This window comes from Symphalangus syndactylus, chromosome X, assembly GCF_028878055.3.
Source record: "Symphalangus syndactylus isolate Jambi chromosome X, NHGRI_mSymSyn1-v2.1_pri, whole genome shotgun sequence".
Taxonomy (NCBI): domain Eukaryota; kingdom Metazoa; phylum Chordata; class Mammalia; order Primates; family Hylobatidae; genus Symphalangus; species Symphalangus syndactylus.
The window spans coordinates 139044940-139069772 of record NC_072447.2 but is presented as its reverse complement, the minus strand read 5'-3'; the positions used below and the strand labels follow the sequence as shown (position 1 = coordinate 139069772).

Genomic DNA, 24833 nt, shown 5'->3' with positions numbered 1-24833 from the left:
CTTCCCTCCCTGGTCCCCTCCCCGGCTGTGGCCCTAGACAACAGGCCTGCAATCCCAAGCATTACTAAGGCACTCTGCGGCTCCCTTTGCCAAGGCATTTCCTATAGAATCCTGCCACCCAAAAGGTACCAAATACGAGTTTCTATTAGCTTTCAACTTCTTTAAACATATGCTAATTTGTTCCTCTCCCCCGAAAAAGAAATTTACACGGGTAAATAGATAGCAATTATTTCATTTGCGCAGGAAATACAAGAATTGAGACTATTTTCTAAAACTATCCACAAACATGGTTATTGTGCTAGCAAATATCCAGTGTAATTTAGAGAGAAAGAATGAGAGAAAATAAATGAGCAGTTGCCTGGTACTCACCGCAGCTCTTCCACTAACTGAAAGCCCCAAAGTCTCACTTTGGGTTCCATTCCCAGGTTTTTTTTTATACAAACACATGTCCAAGTTATTTGGATCTTGTTGCCATGAGCAACCAAACAGCAGAGAGTGAGCTAAGGAAACCACACCCTGTGTTTCAGAAGCCGCCTGGGCAAAGGCTGTTGAACTCTCACTCAAAACCAAGCCTCCAAACAAAGGAAATCAGGCCACTGGATGAGCCACAGGGCCTTCTGCCTCCTGCTGACACACAGACCCCCCTCATCTCTAAGGAGCTGGCAGATGAAGCAGATGAATGACATTCTTGTGCAAGGACAGTTGCTTAGGACAGTTGTGTCGCCATTAAGAGACTTAGCAAGACCAGAGAATGGTTCTGACTTGAACTTTTCTCTAAAAAGCAAATTGGGATGTTCCTTTATATAATGGGTTAGAAACAAAAACTAGAGACGCGATGGACACAGGGCCTATCTCCTTGAACTATGTACTGTTTGGGTAAGGCAGCTTTTAAACTGCTTTTAGCCTCTGTGTCTATAGAGAAAAGTACCTGTCCCAGTGACAGCTTATGGAAAATCACTCTCCTTAATCCATTCTTGTTGGTCTTTCCAGTGTCACATAGAAGCCTTGTCTTAGCTTTGCCATACTGATAATGTGCCCTCAATAAAGACTTGCTTTCTTGTTAAGGGCTGAGTTGAGAAACCAAATAAATCTCCAGTAACAGCAAGTGGCAAGAAATAAATTATCAGTTGCTCCTAAATGCCATTTGGCAGGAAAACAGAATTTGTAAGATTACACAGCACTGGCTTCCTGCATGGCTAGTAACCATTGCTGGTTTAGCCTTTCAGAGACTATCTTCTGGACCATATTTGAAAATCCTTCATTCTCTCTTACCAAGGTCTCTATTTAGTATATAACTTTGAACCTACTCGTTTTAGTATCGCTTGCTTTTGATACCTTTATAAGCAGAAATTGATTCCAAATATTTCTACCGTAAAGTACTATATAAAGTTCCACTTAAGGTGAGTCAACCCTCTTAGTATTTGAGTCCTAGCTTTATGGTAAGAAATACAGGTTAACTAGTGTCATACCAAAGAAAACACACTAGAAAACACAATGAATGCCATTTAGAAGTAGAGGTTTTGAAGAGAAGGAAAATTGCATTATGGTTCAAAGTACCTGAGAGATCTGAACTGCCATGTTCTTCACGCTTTAAAACCACACACTTTCAGTACTTTTATATTACCAGTGCAAAGTTCTTCATTGTTTAGTTTCACAGCTCTAGAACATGACTTGCTCAGAGTTCTAAGCATCCAGATGATAAAATAATCCACAGCTCACCAGTGAAGATAGAAGTAACAACGGGTGTTGAAAATGTCAGAAAATGAAGTCACTGGCCACTGTATCATTCCTATAGTACATGGTCTTAAACCAAGCAAAAGGAAAATTAAATGAATCAACCCCAAGTTAATAGTACCCATAAGAAGAGTTTCATCTCTTGGTATTTTTGAATCCTAGCTTTAGGCAAGATTTTTTCACTCTGTAGTTTGAAAACTCTAGGGTCACCTTACACCTTAGATTCCCCACCACTGTATACTTAAGCCTACAGTCTGTATCCAGATGGAGCATCATTTCAAAGGGCATATTCTTTTAGAACACATTTCTACAATTCACTTGAGTCCTTTTAATGTGTGTGGAAACAATTAGTCAAGATAAAATAGACACTTCTAGGAATGTTGGATTTGTTGCGTAATAAGTAAACAGGCTAGAAATACTTAAAGTATGTTAACAATGTCTATGTCAAATTCATGAACTTTCGTACTTGTTTTGCAATAAATCAAATTAAGTGGAACTCTGGGCAACCTGAATTAGCTTACGTCACATACTTCTAAATTTATGATTATTTGTTACAAACCCTCATGCACACAGTGTGCTCAGGATGAAGTTGGAGGAGATACTGATCACATCACAATTTTGTATAAAATATGAATGATGTGCTGATGTGCACAAGACCAAAACAACTCTAAAAAGCCAGCTTATAAATGACAATGCTGAGACACATGCAAAGATCCTGAGTGTGGACTCCCTGAGAGTCTGAGCTACTGTCAAGCTTTGACTTCATGAGGACAGAAAACCTTGTTCTTTCTTTCTTTCTTTTTATTTTAGAAGGAGTCTCGCTCTGTCACCAGGCTGGAGTGCAGTGGTGCCATCTTGGATCACTGTAACCTCTGCCTCCTGGGTTCAAGTGATTCTCCTGCCTCAGCCTCCCAAGTAGCTAGAACTAAAGGCATGTAACACCACACCCAGCTAATTTTTGTATTTTTAGTAGAGACAGGGTGTCACCATGTTGGCTAGGACGGTATCGATCTCCTGACCTCATGATCCAACTGCCTTGGCCTCCCAAAGTGCGTTTTACAGGCGTGAGCCACCGCACCTGAGATTACAGGGGTTACAGGTATGAACCACCGCACCCAGCCCAGCTTGCACTTTCTTTTGTGTGAAATGAGAGAATAGGGAAAAATGAAGATAGCATTTTACCTCTTTGTTGTTGTTGAGACAGGGTCTCGCTCTGTCACCCAGGCTGAAGTGCAGTGGTGCTATCCTGGCTCACTGCAACCTCCACCTCCCAGGTTCAAGCAATTCTCCTACCTTAGCCTCCTGAGTAGCTAGGACTATAGGTGAATGCCACCACACCTGGCTAATTTTTGTATTTTTAGTAGAGACGGGGTTTCACCATGTCGGGCAGGCTGGTCTTGAACTCCTGACCTCAAGTGATCTGCCCACCTCGGCCTCCCAACTTGTTGGGATTGCAGGCGTGAGCCACCATGCCCAGCCAGCATTTCACCTCTTCTTCTGGGCTCTCTTTAACCTTACAGAATTACATGTACTCAGGCATTTATTTCTTAGGGAATAATTTTTTATCCCCTTAGCTATTTCTAAGTACATGAAATGTGAAGGCCTTTAATCTTCCAGAACTTCTAGTTATGTTTGCCTTGACCTATTGCTGTTATCTGGGAATGGGAGTGTCAGCCATCATTGAATGAAACATTTGCTATACATCATCACAATGCTTCTTCCCTTACCACTTGTCTTTGTGGAGGGCATGTTTGCCCTCGGGCAGCTCTTTGACTAATTTTAATGTCTCGGTGTAGCCCTCATCTGTACATAGTAGGGATGCTAGAGTAGGTATTAGACATGAGCAGGGCAAGAGAGCGCCCCCCACCCAACCAGAAATGTCAGGCAGCCATCAGGTGAAGGTCAGATGGTTGTTAAACTATCTCTCGCTAAAATAATAATTGGTTGCAACTGGCACCAAGGAAACATGGTCCCTAATAGACAGAAACACCTGAAACTGATGATCAGCCACGTCCCCATGAGATCTCAGGAGGTGGGTGAGTGGGCTCAAGCATGTGCCCTAAGAGGCAAAATGGCGGCGTTTAACTGGTATAAGACCTACCTCTGGGAATGCTCTACTGCTATGGGAAAAATCGCTTAAGGTAAGCATGCACACAACTTCAGTAAACACCACGCATGCGGTGCTTCCCAAGTGCTGGCAGGCCACTGGGCATGCAGACAGCCCACCCCAAGGGAAGAATCAGGAGAGAAGTAATATAACACCCGAATCATGCCAACATATAAAAGCCCAGGTCAAAGGTCAAACCATGCACTTGAATCTCTCAAGTAGCCTGCTTGGTCATCTTCCAATTGTACTTTACTTTCATTCCTGCTCTGAAACTTTATTTATTTTTTTTGAGACGGGGTCTCACTTTGTCACCCAGGCTGCAGTGCAATGGTGCAATCTCTGTTAACTGTAACTTCCGCCTCCCAGGTTCAAGCAATTCTCCTGTCTCAGCCTCCCAAGTAGCTGGGATTACATGCATGCACTACCACGCCTGGCTAATTTTTGTATTTTTAGTAGAGACAGCGTTTCACCATGTTGACCAGGCTGGTCTCCAACTCCTGACCTCAAGTGATCCACCCGCCTCAGCCTCCCAAAGTGCCAGCATTACAGGCATGAGCCACCGTGCCCGGCCTCCTGCTCTAAAAGTTTTTAATAAACGTTCACTCCTGCTCTAAAAGTTGCCTTGGCTTCTCCCTTTGCCTTGTTCTTCCTTGAGGAGGCAAGAACTGAGGTTGCTACAGACCCACAGATTCCCCGCTGCTAACATACTTTGGTGCCGAGTGACTTGGATACATTCCCTAGTGCTAACAAGTGGGGTTTCTCTATCACAAAAAGTTCTGCTCATACACTAGGGGCCCCAGTACCTAATCCAGGACTTTGTATACAGGAATTGCTCAGCATATGCCTGTTGATTGACAGATGGAGATACGTCACCACAACTACGTTTCTAAAACTTTGGTATGTGGATAGTCACTGAAAGTGGCTTCTGATCCAATTATCTGAGCCTCTATTTTGTCCATACCAACCCTATTTCAGGACCACACTGATTTCCTTTCTGTAAGGACTTCTTTCTTGGGCCTATTCTCCTCTGCTTTCATGGACTTATGAACCTAATGCAATATGACATACTATTTCCTGATTTTAAAAATCATCTTATATGACGTGTAAGGTGCTGAAGTCTAACCTACACCTTAGGGTCACATAAATGTCCTCCGATTTTCTAAGACAGAAAGCATCATTATTAAATAATTTAATTAAAAAATTAAAAAGTTTCACAAGCTTAGAATACAGTTAGAAATGTGGCTGGGTGATAAAATTTTAGACATTTATTCCAAAAGGGTAGCCTGACTTTCTATGCCTGCTTCAAAAGACACATCAATTTCACTTAATAAACAAGCTTCCTTTTTCAGAAAATTCTTGAACTACATCCAACATGCTAAGAGGTGCCTAAATAAACCTCAGTATCTTAATTAAAAGTTTTGGCTTTCAGTTTAATCATGTACACATACAAGTAATATAACATTACAACATTTGTTTTTTTCTTTTTTCTTTTTTACTATAAACCTCTCATTAAAGAAGATTCGATTTGTGTTTAATAAATCTTGCTTGTGTTTTTACATTTTCTTATGTATTTCTTCCTATTGTTCATTTTCTCCCTCATGCCTGAGTTGCTCAAACTATGAATATTTAAGGAGAATGTGAATATCATGAGTAGGTAGCATTTTTTCTATGTGCTTTACATGAAGGGTGTAATGTACAGTGTAAACAATGAACAACAACCCAAATGGAAAAACATCAGGTTATTTCAGATCTGTTCATCACTAAATCCAACCTACCAGTACATTAGTGACTCCACATATAAACACTGGCTTCTAAAGAAAGGGTATAATGCTTTCCTCAGAACATTCAACAAATGGAGCAAAGCCTTAGCCGATGAATAGGACACTTGTGTAGTAGACATGCTAATGCACCTGGAGGTGTCGTCAGACATTTGGGAATAAATACCTAAGTAGCTGCAATGAGACGGAGCTCATGAGTCACGGCTGAAAAGTAGTCTTTCATACAATTTCATAGAAAAATCAGAAAGTGTTTTTTCCCTTCAAAACAGAACGTGTACAGAATGATTCAGTGTTATTAGCAACTTCACTGGTATGCTGCATTTAGAAAAAAAAAAATCTTTTTTAGGCCACTGATGTATATAACTAATGCCATTTTAGATTATATCAGGTGTTAGGAGGGTTCGATATAGATTATTAAAAGAAAAATTATGTGCCACTGAACTTCCTGCAGTCCAGATTCGATTCTAGTACCATTTTGTCTGTATATGAAGTTTTTTCATAATGTTGCACAGATTACGTGCAACACAGCCCCTCTCTTTCATATGGGAAAAAAGGCATTTCTGACCCGGCAGCAAAAGAGCATGTGTTTTTAGTTTCTCCAGCTGTGGTGAAGTAGTAGGCAGTCATTTGGTGGTCATCAAAAGTACAAAATGTTCAGTTTCACCCTCACTCAAATCTTCTGAATTTTAAGAAGCCAATCCAGTTGGATTACTTTCCTCTCATCCTACCCTCTCATTTTCCATCCCTGCCCTGAGAAAAGACTGGCGGGCTTGTGCAGCCCACTGAGCAGTGGATGGTGATGGGAATCGATGGCTGTGTAATACGGCAAGTGACCTGATCCCCCTCCACACCCCAATCCTGGTTTTCGACTTGAAAGGCCAAAGGCTAAAGAAATTGAATCTACATAATTTTGCAGACTGAAAGTCTTCCATGTCAAGAGTATACATTTTTTTTTTTTTGTCCTTGAAATGTCCTCTCAGTATATGGATAGTCACTAAAAACGGATTTGGATCCAATTATCCTAGCTTCTGTTTTGCCCATACTGGGCCCATTTCAGGGCAACACTGATTTTCTATGAGGACTTCTCTCTCTCATGGACTGATTCTTCTCTGCTTTCATGAACCTATTAACCTAATGCAATACAAAATGCAATTTCCTGAATTCAAAAATCATCTAAAAGGTATAAATAATTGGTCTCATTTAGCCACAGTTATTATAGCCTCCAGACTTACATACACAAGAACGACATAAGAATTTGGTGTAATTTAAAACCCAAGGTTGGGTATGCTATAAACTTTGTCACTATTTAAACTTTTAAACTTTCTGTCACTATTCAGTCACTTCATTAGTAAACAAAATGAGAGTTATTCTACCAGGTAACATGCATTTAAGGTTCATCACGACAACTAGCACAGCTGACTAGTTTGCCTACACCCAGAGAATGTGTATCTTGGCTGATAACCACAATCTCAAGCATTTGGTACCATGTTTGTGAAACAGCTCCTGAGGGTTGGAAAAAAAAAAACAGACAACTTTTGAACACTTGGGAACAGGGAAGACATTACATATTAATTCATTAAGGTAGGGCATTCCATTGCAGCATATTTAAAACCCCAAGAAGAGAAATTTCCTAAAGTATTTCCATTGTTTAAATATTGACAGGCAATGAGTTTTAAAAAATGATTTTTCAAAAAAGAAAACATAGATAATGACGTCCCTTGATCTGATCTGAAAGCTGGGAGACTGTCTGACTTTACCAGCCCCTAGAAAGGGAACCGTTACTTAGGCAGAGGGCCACAGGGCCACAGCCACCCTCCTGGCTTCAAATAACTGGGCTTTTGGCTCCTCAGCCCCTAGTTCATAGATTTCTTGTCGATGGCCAAAGGGCTTCCTTAATTGTGAGGTTACAAAACCAGAAGAAAATGCTCATGGCCCAAGGAGTCCAAAATGTGCCCCTTTTTCTGCTAAAAAAAACAATTAATAACATACTTATCATATCAAAAGGAGCATAGCTGTTACTTCGGGAAGATTTAAAACATTGTCAGCAAAAGGGAAGATGTGCTAGGTCATTATGGACTTTCTTAGTTACAACTGTTCCTCCTTCCAGCTCCACATTTGATTTACCTTCTCCCAACACCTTGGATGTAAAGCACTGTCAAGATGAAGAATTGTATCTTATAAAAAAGAAAGCCAAAAATTCCTAACCAGAAAAACCTTTCCTCACACAATCTCTTATAGTTTCATGAGACGTCCTGAAAAAGGTAAAAATATAGTAGTAACATGTTTATGTAATTCTTTTTAAAATAAATCACTCAAACTGTTCATTCCACTTGAACAATATTTTGTCTTTGAAATAGCATGAAAGGCAAAGGCAAAACAGAGACAAGCTATAATTTATTTACTATTCAGACAAGACTAAAATCATTTCATCAAAAACCATCTTTTAGCCAAATGACGGATTCACTGCCCTAACAAAACTGTGCTCAATATAAGATAAAGAGCATGAAGTTTTTACCTGAGTGTCTATGGGAAGCCATGGCTCAGAGACCCAGTTCAGGAGCAGCACCTAGACCAGTCTTCCCTCAACCCCAGCTGATAAGGCTGTGGCTCATTTGTGAACATACATTTAAGGGGAAGCAGCTAACACAAAAATAACCGAGAGCAGATGTCCCACCCCTCCCCAGAGATCACAACCTTAATCCCACTAGAAAATTCTTAACCATTTTAGGTGATCCAAGGGAGAAGAATAGGACCCAGTAAAAATACCAAACACTACATATAAATACCTGCGGGGCTACTCAGCATCCAAATTAGCTCCAGAGCCAGAGAGGCCACATAGAAAGTCATCCCTGTACCAGAATAAAATTTGGACTCGGCTCTGGCATAGCTTAACGCTGAGCCAACCTTATTAATCCACTTTATATGCCTCAAGAGCTTGCATTTGGCCCTGTAAATAATACATTTTTGTGCTGTTAATGATAAAAGTAACTCTAAGAGACAGACTTATGTTACCAGTGTAACTCAAGGAGATTAGACACTATGAATATAGAGATTAAGGGGATTATAGGTGTTGTCACTCTATGTCCTCCTTAGTATGTTCCAGAGATCAGCAGATTACTGTACAGGAAAGGAGAGTGATCCTAATCTCCCCACCTCCTTAACGGCAGACAGCACAGAACAAGATGGGGAGACTATGCCTAGCCCCACCACAGACACAATGAAGAATTTTGTCTCACAAACTCAACCTCTTGTTTTTCAGCATCAGGGACAATAAAAAGAAAAACATGAATGAAAATGAAGACATCAACCTAAAATGTTATAATAGCTCAACAGGCCATCAGATGGCTGGGGGCTGGCTATTAGGAGCATGTTCGAGAAAAAAAAAGGAAGCTCCCAAGTCCCTCCAGGACCTTCTTCCACATTCCTTCTCTGGCCTTACCCTCAGCCCCCTTTCCCTCACTCCCACCTCACTGGCCTCCTCACTGTCCGGTGCCCAGAGTCATGGTTGTTCCTTTCCCTACTTCAAGTCTGCTGGTATTGCACTGATTTCTCTCTCCTTGCTGTCTGATCTCCTGCTCTGCTCCATGAAGGCAGGGGTTTAGTACTGGAGCTCACTGCAGTGGCCCCAGAGCCTAGAACACTGCCCAGCTCCTAGGAGGCTCTCAATACCCCCTATTCCTTGAAAGAATGAACTAAATAACTGAAAAGTCCATCAAGCCTCCAAAACATAGTCCCACCTGCAATCCTGAAAGTGGTTTTGGCCACTCAACTTCAAGGAAGGCAGCTGACCTCGCTGGTACAGACACCTTTATAGCCACTGTCTTGTTTAACAGTGCATGTCACTGGTTTTGGCCCTATTCACACATCTCCCCTACCAGGTTGAGGGCCAGGGCAGTGCTTTGCTTGTCTTCATGTTCCTATAGCACAGAGTAGGTGAGCAGTAAATGCTCCATGAGTAAATGAATGAATGAGTTCCCCAATTCTTATGATCTTCAAATGTTTAAGGTAATTTATTCTAAAAGACAACTGACATCAGTAACTCCCAGTTAGCTAGAAAATGACACAATAAAAGCCAGGTTGTTACGAGTAAATTTATGACATGTTAGAGGAAAAAAGTAAGCCTGGGAAAAGAAGAGAAACTACACTATGCTCTCGCTCCACGCCTTTCTAGTCTCTTTCTTATCCAGCCTGATTAAATTATGGTGTGGAGATTAGCCAGTTGTAACAACACCACACCCCTAAAATAAACTGAAACTTTTCACCTAGAGGAAATTCTCTTACTTTATTAGATGATTGACCTTAATGAACCCTGAATTTTTGATTTTAGCAAGGTATATTTTTAGGAAGAGCCCATGTATGTTGAAATGCCTCTCTTGCAGTGCTGTGAACAATAGGCTTGGTGTGCCAAATACTTTCCTTTAGGAAGTCAATTCCTGTTTCAAGCTATGCATCAGGAAGTGTCTTCTTTTAGGCAAGCATGGTAGTTCTTTAGGTGTCTGATCATTTTGAAAAGCGACAACAGAATATGGATAGACAGCTTTATGAAAGTATCAAAAAACAAATCTGTTTTGCCTAAAATATAAGAGAAAATTCAAAGACAAGAGAATCACTTTTTGACCACCATGAATTAGTCAACTATGACCAGCCAGGATGGGCTGGGAGCTTGGGCCTGCAACAATAGCATTTATTCCGGTTATTTCCATTTCCATCAACCAGGTAACTCTGCCGTCCTAAAAACTTCATGAAGCACGACCACTACCTGCTCTGACATCTGGCCCTACTGCAGATGTCCTCAAGCCACAGAATTAGACCTTCCACAAAACCAAGACAGAAACGGCCCCTTGCATGATGAGAAACAATTTCTTAGGAGGAATAGTTGGTAACTTTGTCCTGTCTTGGATCAGTGGCTCGGAACCCTTGCTGGTTATTTCACAGGTACCTGGAGTCACAGGTGTCATTGGCATATTAGTCAATCTTGTTACACATTAGCAGTATGATGTTTAATAATATCTTTAAGAATCACTGTACTGTTTACAAAGCACCTTTATATACTATTGGTGGAGTTGGCTGGTGTTTGGGAGCAACTCTCGTTGGTGTATGATGGTTACATTTCAGGCCTTCTAGTCTCACACTCGAGCAGTATCAGGACGCTTTTTTCAGTGAACGCTAAATGTGATCCTCTGCACATCATTTACTTCAGGGTTTATCTACACATCCTTATGGTCCTACTATCTGCAGATGCATTATGATCTATTGTTGGGTTAACCTGTAGATAATGCCACCCCAGCCATTGCTTTGTTGTATATGACAAGCATTTACTGGACAGATGCCCTACTATGTGGTGCAAGGTATTTTACTGGTCACAAAGAATAAAATACAGTCCTCACTTTCAAGTCTAACAAGATAAATATACAAATGAATACCATGCAAGGCAGAGCCTTACAAGTATTACAAGAAAGGTATAAAGTGTTACTGAGATTTATCACAGGGAGACATCACATCTGGTTTGGATATCAGAAGAGACCTGATGGATGTCACAGCATTTGACCTGGTCCCTGAAGAATGATTAAGACTTTGGCATGCAGACAAGGGGGAGGGAGTGTTCCAAGAAAATGGTACCATGTCACCTAAGGTATGAGAAAAACACAGGACGTGTTCAAGAAGCAGGATGCAGCTGGGGGATTTGGGGTGTGACAGAAGCACAAGATAAGGAAGTAGTGGGACCGAAAGCTAGAAAAGAGGGAAAGCCACACATGGAGGATCTTTCTGCAACTGGTGCAAGGGGAGAATGAGATGGAGTCATGCAAGCAGTGATAAGAAGAGCAGATCTCAGAGAAGAGAGGAGGCAGGGAAGACAGCACAGGGTAATGCAATTGTCCACTGAGATGCAAGGAAAGACTGAAAGAATGACAGGCAGGGGCAATGGGCATGGAAAGGAATAACTAGATGTAAGGGACACTGTCACAGGGCTACAAGAACTGAAAGAAGGGGAAGGAGCCAAGGATCTCTCTGAGGTTGTGACTCCGGGTGACTGGGAAAATAATGGGGAATATGGGAGGCAGAGCTGGTGTAGGGAAGAATGGCACTTTATTTTAGACTTCACAATGAGCTTCTTCTGAGATGTCAATAATGAACCCCCTTTAATGGGATCCCAGTTATCAAGGAGCGAGAGAGAACAGTGAGATTACAGTAGAATCACGTTTGTGGGATTTCTCACACTGCAATCTAATCCTAGCCTCTCTACCTCAGAAACACCACTGGGAGGATCAAACTTCAAAAGTTCAAAGTGGTGCAACCGAAGAATCAAACACGGCAAATTCAGTGACCCACTTAGCCCACGGCCCACATTTCAGGACTTCCTCATTCACAGCTTGACTTCTGGTCACCCTTCTCTCTTTACTAGATTTTTCTTTTCCTGAAGAAATTTCCAAATGGTTAAAAACTTACTCAGACAATTACTGGCCATTAGTCATGGCCAGGGGCAAGGGGCTGATAACAAACTGTAATGGAGTCTTTGTGGATTTATCCGTGGTTTCATGTCCAGTTGTTTTTTTTTTTTTTACACGACTCTTCTTTCCCTCATATCTACTACTAATAAATTAATAGACTGCAAGTTTTTTTCTCAATATAATTTTGTCAGGCTACTTAATCCCTCTGCCAACAATTTCTCCTGAGTGAGTCCAACTGCAAGATTAAGGCAACTAGTCATGCACTATGATATGATGTGATTCAATGTTGAGCTCTCCGGAGTATTTCTTGTCCTATGTACCCTTGCCAGAAAAAAAGCCCAGAACAGCTTCAGCCATCTCATGTTCCTGTCAATCTTTAAGGTGGGAAGAGTACTTTTTCCTACTGACAAGTCCAATTTTGCAAAGTCACTGCTTAAATGTCACAATTCATGGCATACCCATCAGAGAGTAAAATGAAGGAGCACCCCTGGAACCCCAAGAGGGGGGATTTGGTCATGTAAGGTCCTAATGAAAACAAACCTGAAATTCAGCCTCCCCAAAGGGTCTCTGAATCTCAGAGAAAAGGAAAAGGTGAGTATGAAAGAAGGCCTGTAACAAATGATATAAGATACATGAAATAAAGGACACTGTAAACAGCAAAGCACCTGGAAAATGCTAATTAACTCAACTAAAGACCTGTTCATTTCACAGTTGACCAGGGCTTAGAAGTTTCCTTATAATATTCACAGAGAGATTAAGAAGCATGAGCCATGGCCCCTGTCCTTTGATTTTTGGTAATGTCATGATCAGTAACATTTTAAATGTCTCTTGTCCCCAAAGTCTGTGCCCTTCCTGTGTTACTACTAGACTTTTACCAAGAGATAAGAAATATCCTAACCACATCCTACAGTTACTTTTATGGGCCTATAACCAAAAATCACTACCAGGAAAACACCCAACAAATGACTTTCAGAGCATGCCTAGGATGATATTTTTCAAAAAACAGAAGTGGCAAAAAGTAAAAGAAGTAAAGAAAATAGAAACCAGAAAATGTTTTAGAAAGAAATATATAACATAAACACAGAATCTCAAATCAAAGGAAAATAAATGTTTCAGGAAACTGAAAAGCTGGTAAGGATAAATCTTTGTCACATTTTAGATGTTAAAATTCTCTTACAGTTTATTTCTACCACCTACTTGTGACATATCTGTTTTATTTCCATGTTGCCATGTACCATGACTCAAAACACCCTTTCGACCAAGCTAAGTCCTGGCATTCACCAAGCCCACCTTTTATGAACATTTCAAGCCTCTGATAAATGCTTGAGGACTAAACATTCCATGACCCTATTCTATAATTTACCCAGCTGGTTAATATCCATAACAGGAAAGAAGAGCAAATCAAATAAGCTTCCATCCATACCTTTATTCTTAATGCTGATAACTGAGATCGACTGCCTTGTTCAGGGATGTTATCATAATGATTCATGAGCTCTGCTTCCTTGTGTGAAACATCAAGGCTAGTAACATACAATCTATCTTTATTTACCAAAAAACCATAATTAATACATTACTTTATTATGCATTGGTGTTTTCAAACCCCAAATAGAAGATGGCCCTAGAATTCAAGGTAAAGGTTGAAAAGACTCATGAGTGGTTCTCTGGGGTTTGGTCAGTAGATCATCTGAACCTAACATGGTGCACGGAAGTGGAAGCATGAACACAGCAGGAGGAAAGAGATCGAGCCGTGACCTGGATGTCACTCAGGAAGTCTGTATTTTGTTAGGCAATAGCATTGTCTATTTTGATAGCAGGGGAAATCCAGATTTCCAGAGGACTGAAAGTACATAAAGTGGAAGCTCACTTGGCTCCCATCTGCCAAGTTTCCCCGAAGGCCATCATTTGACTGCCTGAGCAGTGTCTTGATTCAGATTCAATGCAGGAGTAATCACAGGTGGACAGAGGAGAGCGGTGGCCCACAGTGATTCATATCTGAGAGAGCAAATAGGAATAACTTTCTGTGGAATGAGTTCTTCTGTTGTGCCAGGACAGGCACTGTTTTGTGAAAACTCAGCTGCAGAACCAGAGTGATCTTGTTGGTATGTGGTCTGCCATTAGATTACCACCCTCAATGGCAGCTTGTCTTTCCTGTTTGTCAACCTGTGCATGGTGAGGACAGAGTATAGGCTCCTCCACAAGTTGGAGAGGCTTGGCGGACCTGAAGATAAAGTGGGCCAGGTCTGAGGGTGTCTCCAGCTTCATAAAGATTGCACAATAGAGTTGGAAATGGTCTTAGATACCACCTAATCCAATCACCTCATTTTATACATGGAAAAGCTGAGGCCCAGAGTTGGAGAGATGACCTGCTTCCCTCAGTTAACAGCTGCTCCAGGTCTAGAAGCTGAGTGTCTGGACTCCGAAGGGACTATTCCTTGTACCATATTAGCAAGGATTCTTTACTCATGATAATGTAAACCTTAGGAATGCTATGTATGGTAAATGGGATTTGTTATCCCTTGACTTTATATTCATCAACAGAGGTTAAGCTGGGTCACAGACCCTGAGACTAAGGGACAGTTGTGTGTGTAGATGACACATTTTGCAGATTCTCTCATGCAGCAGCAAGAGTCCAGTCAAGTTATCTCAGCCACAGTTATGGTTAATGCTAGAGTCTCTTAGCCTACTCTGGTTCAAGAAGCTGCCTGATTCGCGAATCGTTCTTTGCTCAATTAAACCCTATGAAACTTAGAAAAACAAAGTTTATGGATAAACTTTGGCTAACTTGGAAGCAGTAGTTGACGCAGAGGTGAGAGAGATATGGACTAGGCTGGATGCGGAAGCAGAGGCTCTACCTAAACAGCTGACACTTAAGGAACAAGAGTGAGTGATTTCAAAGCCCTTGAAGTCAAACAACAAGTTCACCATGCCAGGTAGCAAGTACATGAAACAGAATGACAGGAACACGAAGTCCAGAAAGGAGAACGCAAGGGGAGTCTGCAGCTAGAGGAGCAGAAGCCACCAAAGGACATGTACTTGGAAAGATCACACCCCATTCACCTCACATCCCCACCCTTCTTGCTCATTTCCAATCAGTGTGATAATCAAGAACAAACATGGGAAGTATGTACCTAACTGGTATAAATAAAACCAGATTATCTAAGGTACAGAGAATGAAACAAGGAGTGATTGTCCTATTGCATTCAATGAAATTCAGGTAAAATGGTTTAGACTGGACCATAACTATTTTTGAAGGCTTCCATGAAAGAAATTTAAGGCTTAACTTTATATGAGATTGGTTGAACAATTAACACGGTTAGTTCCAAGACAAATAGTAGGAAATTTGCCCTGAGATTAGTATCAGTATATCTATTTTATAATGATTCAAGAGAATATAGTGCAGTGGCTAAGAGCACAGACTGAAGCCAGAATGTCTAGATTCGAATCCTGCCTCTATCACTTACTGGTTGTATGACATTGGCTAGTTTCACTTAACTTCTCTGTGACTAAATTTGCCCATCTGTAAAATGGGGATGATAATAGTACCTATGTAAGAGGGTCATTGTGAGAAATAAAGCAGTAAATATTTGTAACATTTAGAACAGTGGCTGGCACACAGTAAGCACTATATATTATTATTAATTCAACTACACGCTAAAAATGTGGCTGACCCAAGCAGCAGATTCCTACAAATAGAATTTATCAAGTTTACTAATTCACAGGGGATATGTGGAAAAGAGATAAGAGCTCAGGATGTTGCCCAAGAGCCCAGCTGCAAGGACCATGGGCCTGAGAATGACTGGGGCAGCAGAGAGCAAAACTCAAAGTCCTAGGGACTCAGAGGAATTGGCCTCTAGCAGCTTGACAGCCCAGTGGAGACAGCTGTGGATTCAACATGGGTCAGGAGGGTTTATGAACAGATGATGGAGACCTGGGGAGAACAAATCTCTGCTCTATTGATCCTCTAATGAAATAAATACCCAATAGGTCTAGGTCACCTGCCCAGTCTTGAGCTACAGAGGGTCTTCCCTACATCCTCCCTGCCAGGAAAGGGCCCAGTTAGCCCAGTGGATAATTAGACCTTTTCTGGCTAGAGTCAATGAACTTTCCAACACAACAAATAAGGGTTTACCTTATGAGCACTAATTCATCAGGCAGGCCACTCTTGATTCACATCTCTGAGCTTAAGTTGGCTATAAAGGCCAACAATGAAAAGAGGCTACCTATATGCAGCTCCAGCCAGAATGCAGATTAGCATCGTATTAGGTGAGTTAATTCTGAATAAATGCCAAGGACATGGATCTGAAAGACCCTATCTCATCAAGCCACTTACAGAAAGGACTCTGCACCTCAGGAGACGAGGCTGGCTGTGCTGAGACATAGCTTGGGTGAGTACAGCAATGCCCAAGTCCCAGGGGTGGCAGAACCAAAATATGCACCATCTACCCAACTCTTGACCAAAAACACGTTGCGGTCGATCCCCCATACCCACCCCAAGATGAACTCTGGCTAAAGCATCTAGAGTTGGGATGACTGTAAGAAGACTATTATCTGACCATTGTGTAGACAGACCATTGCTGTATGTCCATAATGACCCAGCACCTCACATCCCCACCCAAAAGAAACCCCGGACCTCTTAGCTGTCACTCTCCATGAATGAACAGTTAGTGACTAGGATCGGAGAGGCTATATTTTCAGGTCCACAGATCTCATCCTAGAGCCCCAAAGTTAATCTCCTCCTATCATAATAGGCCCCCTAAACCCTGTGCCTCAGCTCACCACAGGAGAACACAAGGAAGGGAACAGGGGCATATCAGCCTAAGGAGGCAGGGACAGCTCTGGGATGAGCTGTGAGGAGAGAAAGGGCACACTGGTCCAAAAGATTCTCTGAGGCTCCATACCTCCTCTCCTACTGGCACAGCCTGGGCAAGGCCTGCAGCTACAACATCTCAATTCCAGATAATCACACATTCTTTTAGTTATTTTACCCAAAATTTTATCAATCAGGGCTTCATTTGGGTTAACAATCTTCACTTATAAAATGAAATATTCCCAGGTGAGTGTGAGTGAAGGTAGCTAAAGAACATGAAGTCCTTTGTCATTATAGAGATAATATGTAAAATATTTTAGAATAAAAACATTTCTTAGGTGAAAACTTTAGTTGTTCACTGTTTTATATGTTCACAGTGATTCTTTAAGTTTCCATGTTCATGACTTCAAGTTGTTTTGCTATGTTATTTTACTTATTGAGATATAATTTACATGCCTGTGCTTTGGGAGGCCAAGGCAGAAGGACTGCTTGAGGCCAGGAGTTCAAGACTGGCCTGGGCAACATAGTGAGACCCCCATCTCTAAGTAAAATTTAAAATAATTTATATATCATAAAATTCACCTTTATGAAGTGTACAACTCAGCAGCTTTTAGTATATTCATAACGTATATCAACCATTACCACCATCTGATTCTGCATTTTCATCACCCCCAAAGAAATTCTGGATCTCTTAGCTATCACTCTGCACACCCCACCCCCACCCCCTGGGAACCACTAACCTACTTTCTGTCTTTATGGATGTGCCACTTCTGGCAATGGAATCATACAATATATGGCCTTCTGTGGCTGATTTCTTTCACTTAGCATAATGCTTCCATAAAAATGGAATCACACAATATGCAGCTTTTTGTGGCAGATTTCTTTCCCTTAGTATAATGTTTTCAAGGTTCATCCATGCTATAGCATGCATCAGTACTTCAGTTCTCTTTATGGCTGGATAGTAGTCCATTGTACAGATAAACCACATATTGTTCAACCATTCATCAGGTAATGGACATTTGGGTTATTTCCACTTTTTAGCCACTATGAATAATACTGTTATGAACATTCTTTTTTTTGCATGGGTTTATTTCCAAAGATGTATTTTTGGAGAAGTATGAAAGAATACACAGTGAAAAGTATTCTTCCCCCTATCTATGCCCAGACATCTACTTCCCCCTCTCCAGTGATAACCAATGATACCAATGTCTTCTTTATGCTTCTGGAGATACTGGGCTTATAAGATAGGCAGCTATATATTTTTTCTTTTTCCTCTTTTTTTTTTTTAAAAAAAATAAATAGTGGTATACTATACATACTCCTCTGCACCTTGCTTTTTCTATTTATTCTATTGCTAGTTCTATTTATTTATATTCAGATAATTTTCCTTGTCAGTACATAAAGAGCTTCTACTTTTTGAACATGTACATAGTATCCAATTGTGAAGCTATACCACAATTAACTTAGTCTCTTATTGACAAATATTTATCACAAACAATGCTGTAAGAAATCTATCTATCTATCTATCTATATATATATATATTTTTTTTTTTTTTTTTTGAGATGGAGTCTCGCTCTGTTGCCCAGGCTGGAGTGCAATGGTGCGATCTTGACTCACTGCAACCTCTGCCTCCCGGGCTCAAGCAATTCTCCTGCCTCAGCCTCCTGAGTAGCTGGAACTAAAGGGGCGTGCCACCATGCCCAGATAATTTTTGTACTTTTAGTAGAGACAAGAGTTTCACCATGTTGGCCAGGCTGCTCTCGAACTCCTGACCCAACCGCCTCGGCCTCCCAAAGTGCTGGGTAGTACAGGTGTGAGCCACTGAGCCCAGCCTTGAAATATATACATTTTTTAAAGATAGGATGAACCAACTAAAAACAGTAGTAAGTTAGTTTAATCAGACTGCTTTCTTCTAACCCCCAAAAGAGATCAGCGGCACTAAAGGAATGGGAGTTTTGATTTACAAGGAAAAGGAGAGAGTAAAAGGAAAGAGATGAAAAGATCTGGAGTGGATCAAGGAGCACCCACCAAAGTTTACTGAAATGACACATTGTTTTTGTTCATGCAGAGAGGATACCATCTGGAAATCCCATGCCAGCTCTGTGAAGGTTACCCTCAGCTAATCAGCCACCCAGAGAGGAAGTGGCTTCTGATTCCAAATCCATGCTCTTTGCACCAAAACCCACGATCCCCTTGCCAATGAACTAAAAAACAGTAAACTCAGCAAAACGCCGATACTGACAATGCACACAACATGTCCTCATGCAGTGCCACACCATGATGGATTAGTGGCAATGGAGATTATACTTCTCAAAGAGGCAACTTAGTGTGCATCAAGTCTTCAGGCTGAAAAGTTATAAAGTACGTATAGTATTTGAGTTTCAAATGTTCATGCTGTCTTCCTTATCTATTTTAAAAAATGAAAGGTGGCTTCTCAGCTGGGGATTATAATGGAGCAAGCTGAGCTGGGCACAAGCCCTTCTGGACGATTAGACTGGCAACATGTCATTGATGCATACCACCAGGGAAGTGCACAGCTCTGAGTCATAGGTCTGACCTTAAAACTGCATTCTGGGAAAACAAAACACCATCCACGTTCGTTATATAAATCTGTCATGGATTTTTCAACTCTGTCTGCATCAGAGTTTTAAATTAACCCTGTCATTGTTTCTTCCTTAAAGTAGAGTAGTAGCTTGATGTCTGTAGCCTCAAAGGTCAGTCTTTTCTGAAATGGGCACTTGTTTTCTTAAAGGTCACATAACTAATTGAAGCCAGGTGACCCATGTTCTATGACTATTTGTCACTGATTTCCTAACTTAGATTGCACCTCCCTGTCTTTACAGATAAACAAGAGAAATGTCACCAGCACCCCCACTCCATTATCAGTGAACATTTTAAAAAACTAACTTTGGATTTCAGAAAAGGGGTTGATGTTTATAAAGCAGCTTAATAGATGAGACCGTTTTAAAATTAAGTACACTGGCAGCTATCTTTGTTAGATGTAAAACAGGGATCCCCAGCCATGTCATGGCAATTCAGTGTGGCAAACCAGGAGTATTATAAGAACTGCAAGATCTAATTAATTTTAATTCCCTTCAAACTGTGTACTCATTTAATACCATAAGTAAATGCTTTAGCATATATATATATAAATATATCATATATATTTATATATATATTTAGCATATATATATAAATTATCATACTGGAACAGGAAATGTACAGAGAAGAGATTAATTCAGGAATTGTGAAACAGGATACTGATTTTAAAACACTTTTAGCAAATTCAAAAATCAATTTAAAAATTAACATCATAAAATTAACAATATTTTTATACTGTTAAATTTTATACTGTTAGAATTTTAAATTGATTTTAAGCTTTCAATTAATGAAAATAACTGTAAATGTTTTTGACTTTATTGTGTCGTAACCCAAGGAAAGCACACTAGACTTAGAATCAAAAATCTCAAATGCAATCTCTGACTCTGCTGAATTGCTTACAAGCCAAGTTATTTTTTCTTCCTCATCTATGAAATGGGAATATTAATATCTGTCTTCTTTCCCTATTGAATTTTTTTAGGAATGAAATTAAATAATATATGTCCAAGTACTATACAAACTTTAATATAACATAATATGGTCATTAAAGAAATATATATATAAATCAGGCTTTGTACCCAAGTAGGTAATGTCTTTTGATTTTTCAAGTAGACTTAATTTTTCATATGACTCACACAATTTTCACAATAAACACACACACATTTATCATATACTATAAAATCTAGTAGCAGGTCATTGTGAAAAGACTGGCAATCCCCATGATAGGAATTCCCTCTCTTTCGTATCAGCCTAAACTTTCAACGATACAGAATTTAGAAAATACTAATATGGGTATTTTAGTTTTACTTAAAGTCTAGCTATGTAATCCTCCTGTATTTAGTTAATATTTAATTATTTGAAAAGGCACAGGTAGCTCGGAATAAATGTATAATAAGCAAGCTCCATAAAATCTTGCTTCTTCGCTTTGATCTAAAAATCAAAAGCATACTCCTCTACATATTTGTACGGGGTATTTTTTAGTTGCTTCAAGTAACTGACATGGTTTATCCTCCGTTCCTCACAAAGAAAATAACTTGGAAAGCCCTCAACAAAAGAAAAAATTAAGCCAAGGTTAGTTATAGGACTTTTATTTGGGAAAAATTAAAATAAGGAACACTTTTTATTTCTGTTGTTTAAAGGGCTGGAGATTTAGTAACAACTTGAAGAAGTGAGTTAATCCCTTTGTAACACAGCCAGGATAGGGTTTATTTTCCTACTGTTATGGTGGTAACTTAGAACACACAGGAAAACAATATCAAATATCAATTCCCTCCAGAGTTGTAACTTTCTAAATGTAGTAATCAGTAATTTGTCAAGATTATCATTCAGCATACAAATACTTTCTATATAATTTGAACTTCCATACCACCTTCTATATCAAGTCCTTAAATGCTACCAAATATAAACCAGGTACTGTTTTCATGAAATAAGAATACAGGTGTTAAAGATGAATAAACTGAGACATTAAAGAGATTAAGTGTCTTGCTTTAAGGGGGTGGGGGAGGCAAGGTCAAACTAAGAATAGAAGCTCAAGTACTATCACCTGTCCTAAGCATAAATCTAAAAAACTTTCCACTTTCCGACTAGCCATAAGTACATGGTCCCATCAATTTTTATGTATTTTAAACATACATTTTTCAGGAAGAAAATCTTCCAAACTGATTTGTGGAAGTATCATTTAATTAAGGGTGGTACTGCATGTATGAACTGCAGAATATAAAGTATTCATATACAAAACCTTTTTTCAAATTAAATTTAATCTGATTTGAAAGCTTAATGTTAACATCTAAACGCTAATAAAATAATACATAAACTTGAGCTATAATGGAAACTAGATATAGTTTTAAACTTAACTATTCACTATATACAGTAAATCAGTTTTATTATGGGTGATTATGAAACAATCACAGGACAAGTCAGTCACTTTCCAAGATCAAAGAGCAAGTCAGTGGTAGAGAAATCAAAAACATGCAACCTAATAGTTTCTTCCAAGACCAAAGTGCATGTTATTCCATTGTGCCAAGGAGTTTTAATGGGTTTTAAAGGGGCATGTGTCTGTCTCAAGGGACTGGTAAATTTCTTACAACTCTCCATATATAATTTATTTTTAATTCACACTCTACACTGACATGACACGTTTAAATATATCTAATCACCAGGTTTCCTACCCACATCCCCCAACTAATCTCTGCCCAAAATATATTTTCTGTCTTTTTTTTTTTTTTTTTTTTTGAGACAGTCTCGCTCTGTTGCCCAGGTTGGAGTGCAGTGGCGCAATCTTGGCAATCTTGGCTCACTGCAACCTCTGCCTCCCGAGTTCAAGCAATTCTCCTGCCTCAGCCTCCCAAGTAGCTGGGATTACAGGCGCCCACCACCACGTTCAGCTAATTTTTGTATCTTTAGTAGAGACAGGGCTTTGCCATCTTGGCTAGGCTGCTCTCGAACTTCTGACCTCAGGTGATCCACCCACCTCAGCCTCCCAAAGTGCAGGTATTACAGGCGTGAGCCACTGCGCCCAGCCTCTTTGTTCTTACACATTAAATTTTCATGAACCGTCTGGAGATTGAGAACACAGCAGAAATCTGTTTCCTCCCAAGCAACAGCAGCTGGAACTGAAGTGGAAAGTACAGGATTAGCCTCTATAGGGAAGTGAGAAAATGCTTGGAAATGGTTTCAAGGGATCTCCTGCCAGCTAACTCAAGAGTGCTAGTGAAGACTTCCAGAAGGAAACACACCCAGCCAAACCCCTGGGCCAAGAGAGAGTGTTTGCACACAATTCTGGGGACTGAGAATAAAGGGAACAACACAGCTTTGAAAGAATGTAGGGCGTGCTTTCCACATAAATAGGGGCAAAAGCCATACACAAGAACCTTTCATCTCCATACCATTCTCTCTGTCCAAATTGTAACAAGAGTGTTTTCTTTAAAAAATAATAATAATAGGCCGGGCATGGTGGCTCACGCTTGTAATCCCAGCACTTTGGGAGGCCGAGGCGGGCGGATCACGAGGTCAGGAGATCGAGACCACGGTGAAACCCCGTCTCTACTAAAAATACAAAAAAAAATTAGCCGGGTGTGGTGGTGGGCACCTGTAGTCCCAGCTACTCGGAGAGGCTGAGGCAGGAGAATGGCGTGAACCCGGGAGGCGGAGCTTGCAGTGAGCCGAGATCGCGCCACTGCACTCCAGCCTGGGCGACAGAGTGAGACTCCGTCTCAGTAATAATAATAATAATAATAATAATAATAATTTGCACTTAACGCCTTGACACCAGGGTTTGGACTCAGACCCTGCATAGATCAACTTAGTCCTCAGTTAACTGTTCCTCTGCCTTCCAAATGCAATTGATTCTGTGGGCGTAACCAACATTCTATGTCTGTAACACTTTTCAAGATGATCTTTCCTCTCTATAAGAACGGGAAGTTACTTGGCTCCTGCCTGGGATGAAAATAAAATTTACAAGTGTATCCCCTCTTTTTTAGGGGTCAGCAATGTCTGAGTTACAAAAAAGTTCCAATTTAAAATTAGTATATTTTTTTCCAACTCCATGCCAGGATTCCAGAATACCTGTTACTTTTAAAACAAGCCTCCTAAATTTTTTCCAAGCAAAACTGGGGCATTTATTTTATACCTTCTTTCACAGCATTCTATAGCAATTTAGTCACATTTGTGTACTGTTCAAAAAGCTAGACTTCAAGTGTATAAAATATTATGAAGTTAACTGGTGAAATCTGCTACATCACTTTGAAATGCATCCAAAAATAAGACAGACTGAGGGATGGAGGGATGGATAGATAGTGATAAAACAGGTAGAATAAAATCCTGTTAATGGCAGCCTCTTGATGATGGGGATAAAGATGGCCACTGCAAAGTCATTTCAACTTTGAAGATCTTAATAAAGGTTAGGGGAAAATAAAATATGTATCAGCAAAACCTTTAAAAATTGACTGCAGCTACACACAAACAGGTATTGGCTTCCAAAATGTTTTTCAAACTATGGGCACAGAATGTGGTACAGTCTGTAATGAAAAACACCAAAGTTGAGTACCACAGCCTCCAAATGAAAGAAATCTGCCAAGCCCATTTTAAGGTTTTTTTAGGCATTATTAAAGAAGCCCTAAACATCACATCTCATCATGAAGTGCAATATTGCACACATACGTTTTCAGACTAGGTTGAGCAGTTTGGGCCAGAAGAGAGACCTTTTTGAAGGTTCCCTAATCCATTCACACAGGCCCATCTGAAGGATGACACTGTAGCCAGCCGCCAGCATCCTAACCATCTCTCTCCTTTTATGGTCGTTTCAAGTTTAAAGCAGATACTCGTCTGTTTGCAGATTCCTAAAGGTACTAGAAAAAAAAATCTAAATATAACAGTGGATAAGTGCTCATGGTAACTGGAAACCAAAACGTAACTTCAGCTTTTGCAGGCCAATGCCTTAACACCCATGGCTTTAGTGTAATGGTCCTGCTGTGGACCTTTTGTCTTTATTCCCACATAGAAATACTACCCCGACTTTGATGGATGACAGATAAGTGTTAGTCAAAACTTTATTTTAGGTTGACATTAATAACCTTTACTTATGTTAAAGTCAATCAGGGCCGGGCGCGGTGGCTCACGCCTGTAATCCCAGCACTTTGGGGGGCCAAGGCGGGCGGGGTCACCTCAAGTCAGGAGTTCACGACCAGCCTGGCCAACATGGCAAAACCCTGTCTCTACTAAAAATACAAAAATTAGCCAGGCGTAGTGGTGAGCGCCTGTAATTCCAGCTACTCAGGAAGCTGAGGCAGGAGAATCGCTTCAACCTGGGAGACAGAGGTTGCAGTGAGCCAAGATCACGCCATTGCACTCCAGCCTGGGC

At 40.4% G+C, this 24833-nt stretch overlaps 1 protein-coding gene across 9 annotated transcripts in view; it reads right to left on the bottom strand.

Moving 5' to 3' along the window:
- FHL1 (four and a half LIM domains 1) overlaps positions 1 to 24833 on the bottom strand; it is a 63696-nt gene that overhangs the window by 6052 nt on the left and 32811 nt on the right. For 2 of the 9 annotated variants that reach the window (XM_055267069.1, XM_055267070.1), the window contains exon 1: positions 8135 to 8223. The exons of 4 other annotated variants lie outside the window; for them this stretch is intronic. In XM_055267069.1, coding sequence (XP_055123044.1) covers positions 8135 to 8156 — 22 coding nt within the window. In that variant the 5' untranslated portion in view covers positions 8157 to 8223. Of the gene's footprint in view, positions 1 to 1557; positions 1577 to 8134; positions 8224 to 8405; positions 8481 to 24833 lie in introns of those variants that run through there. 3 more of the 9 variants (XM_055267068.1, XM_055267063.2, XM_063635387.1) reach the window with 3 other exon arrangements.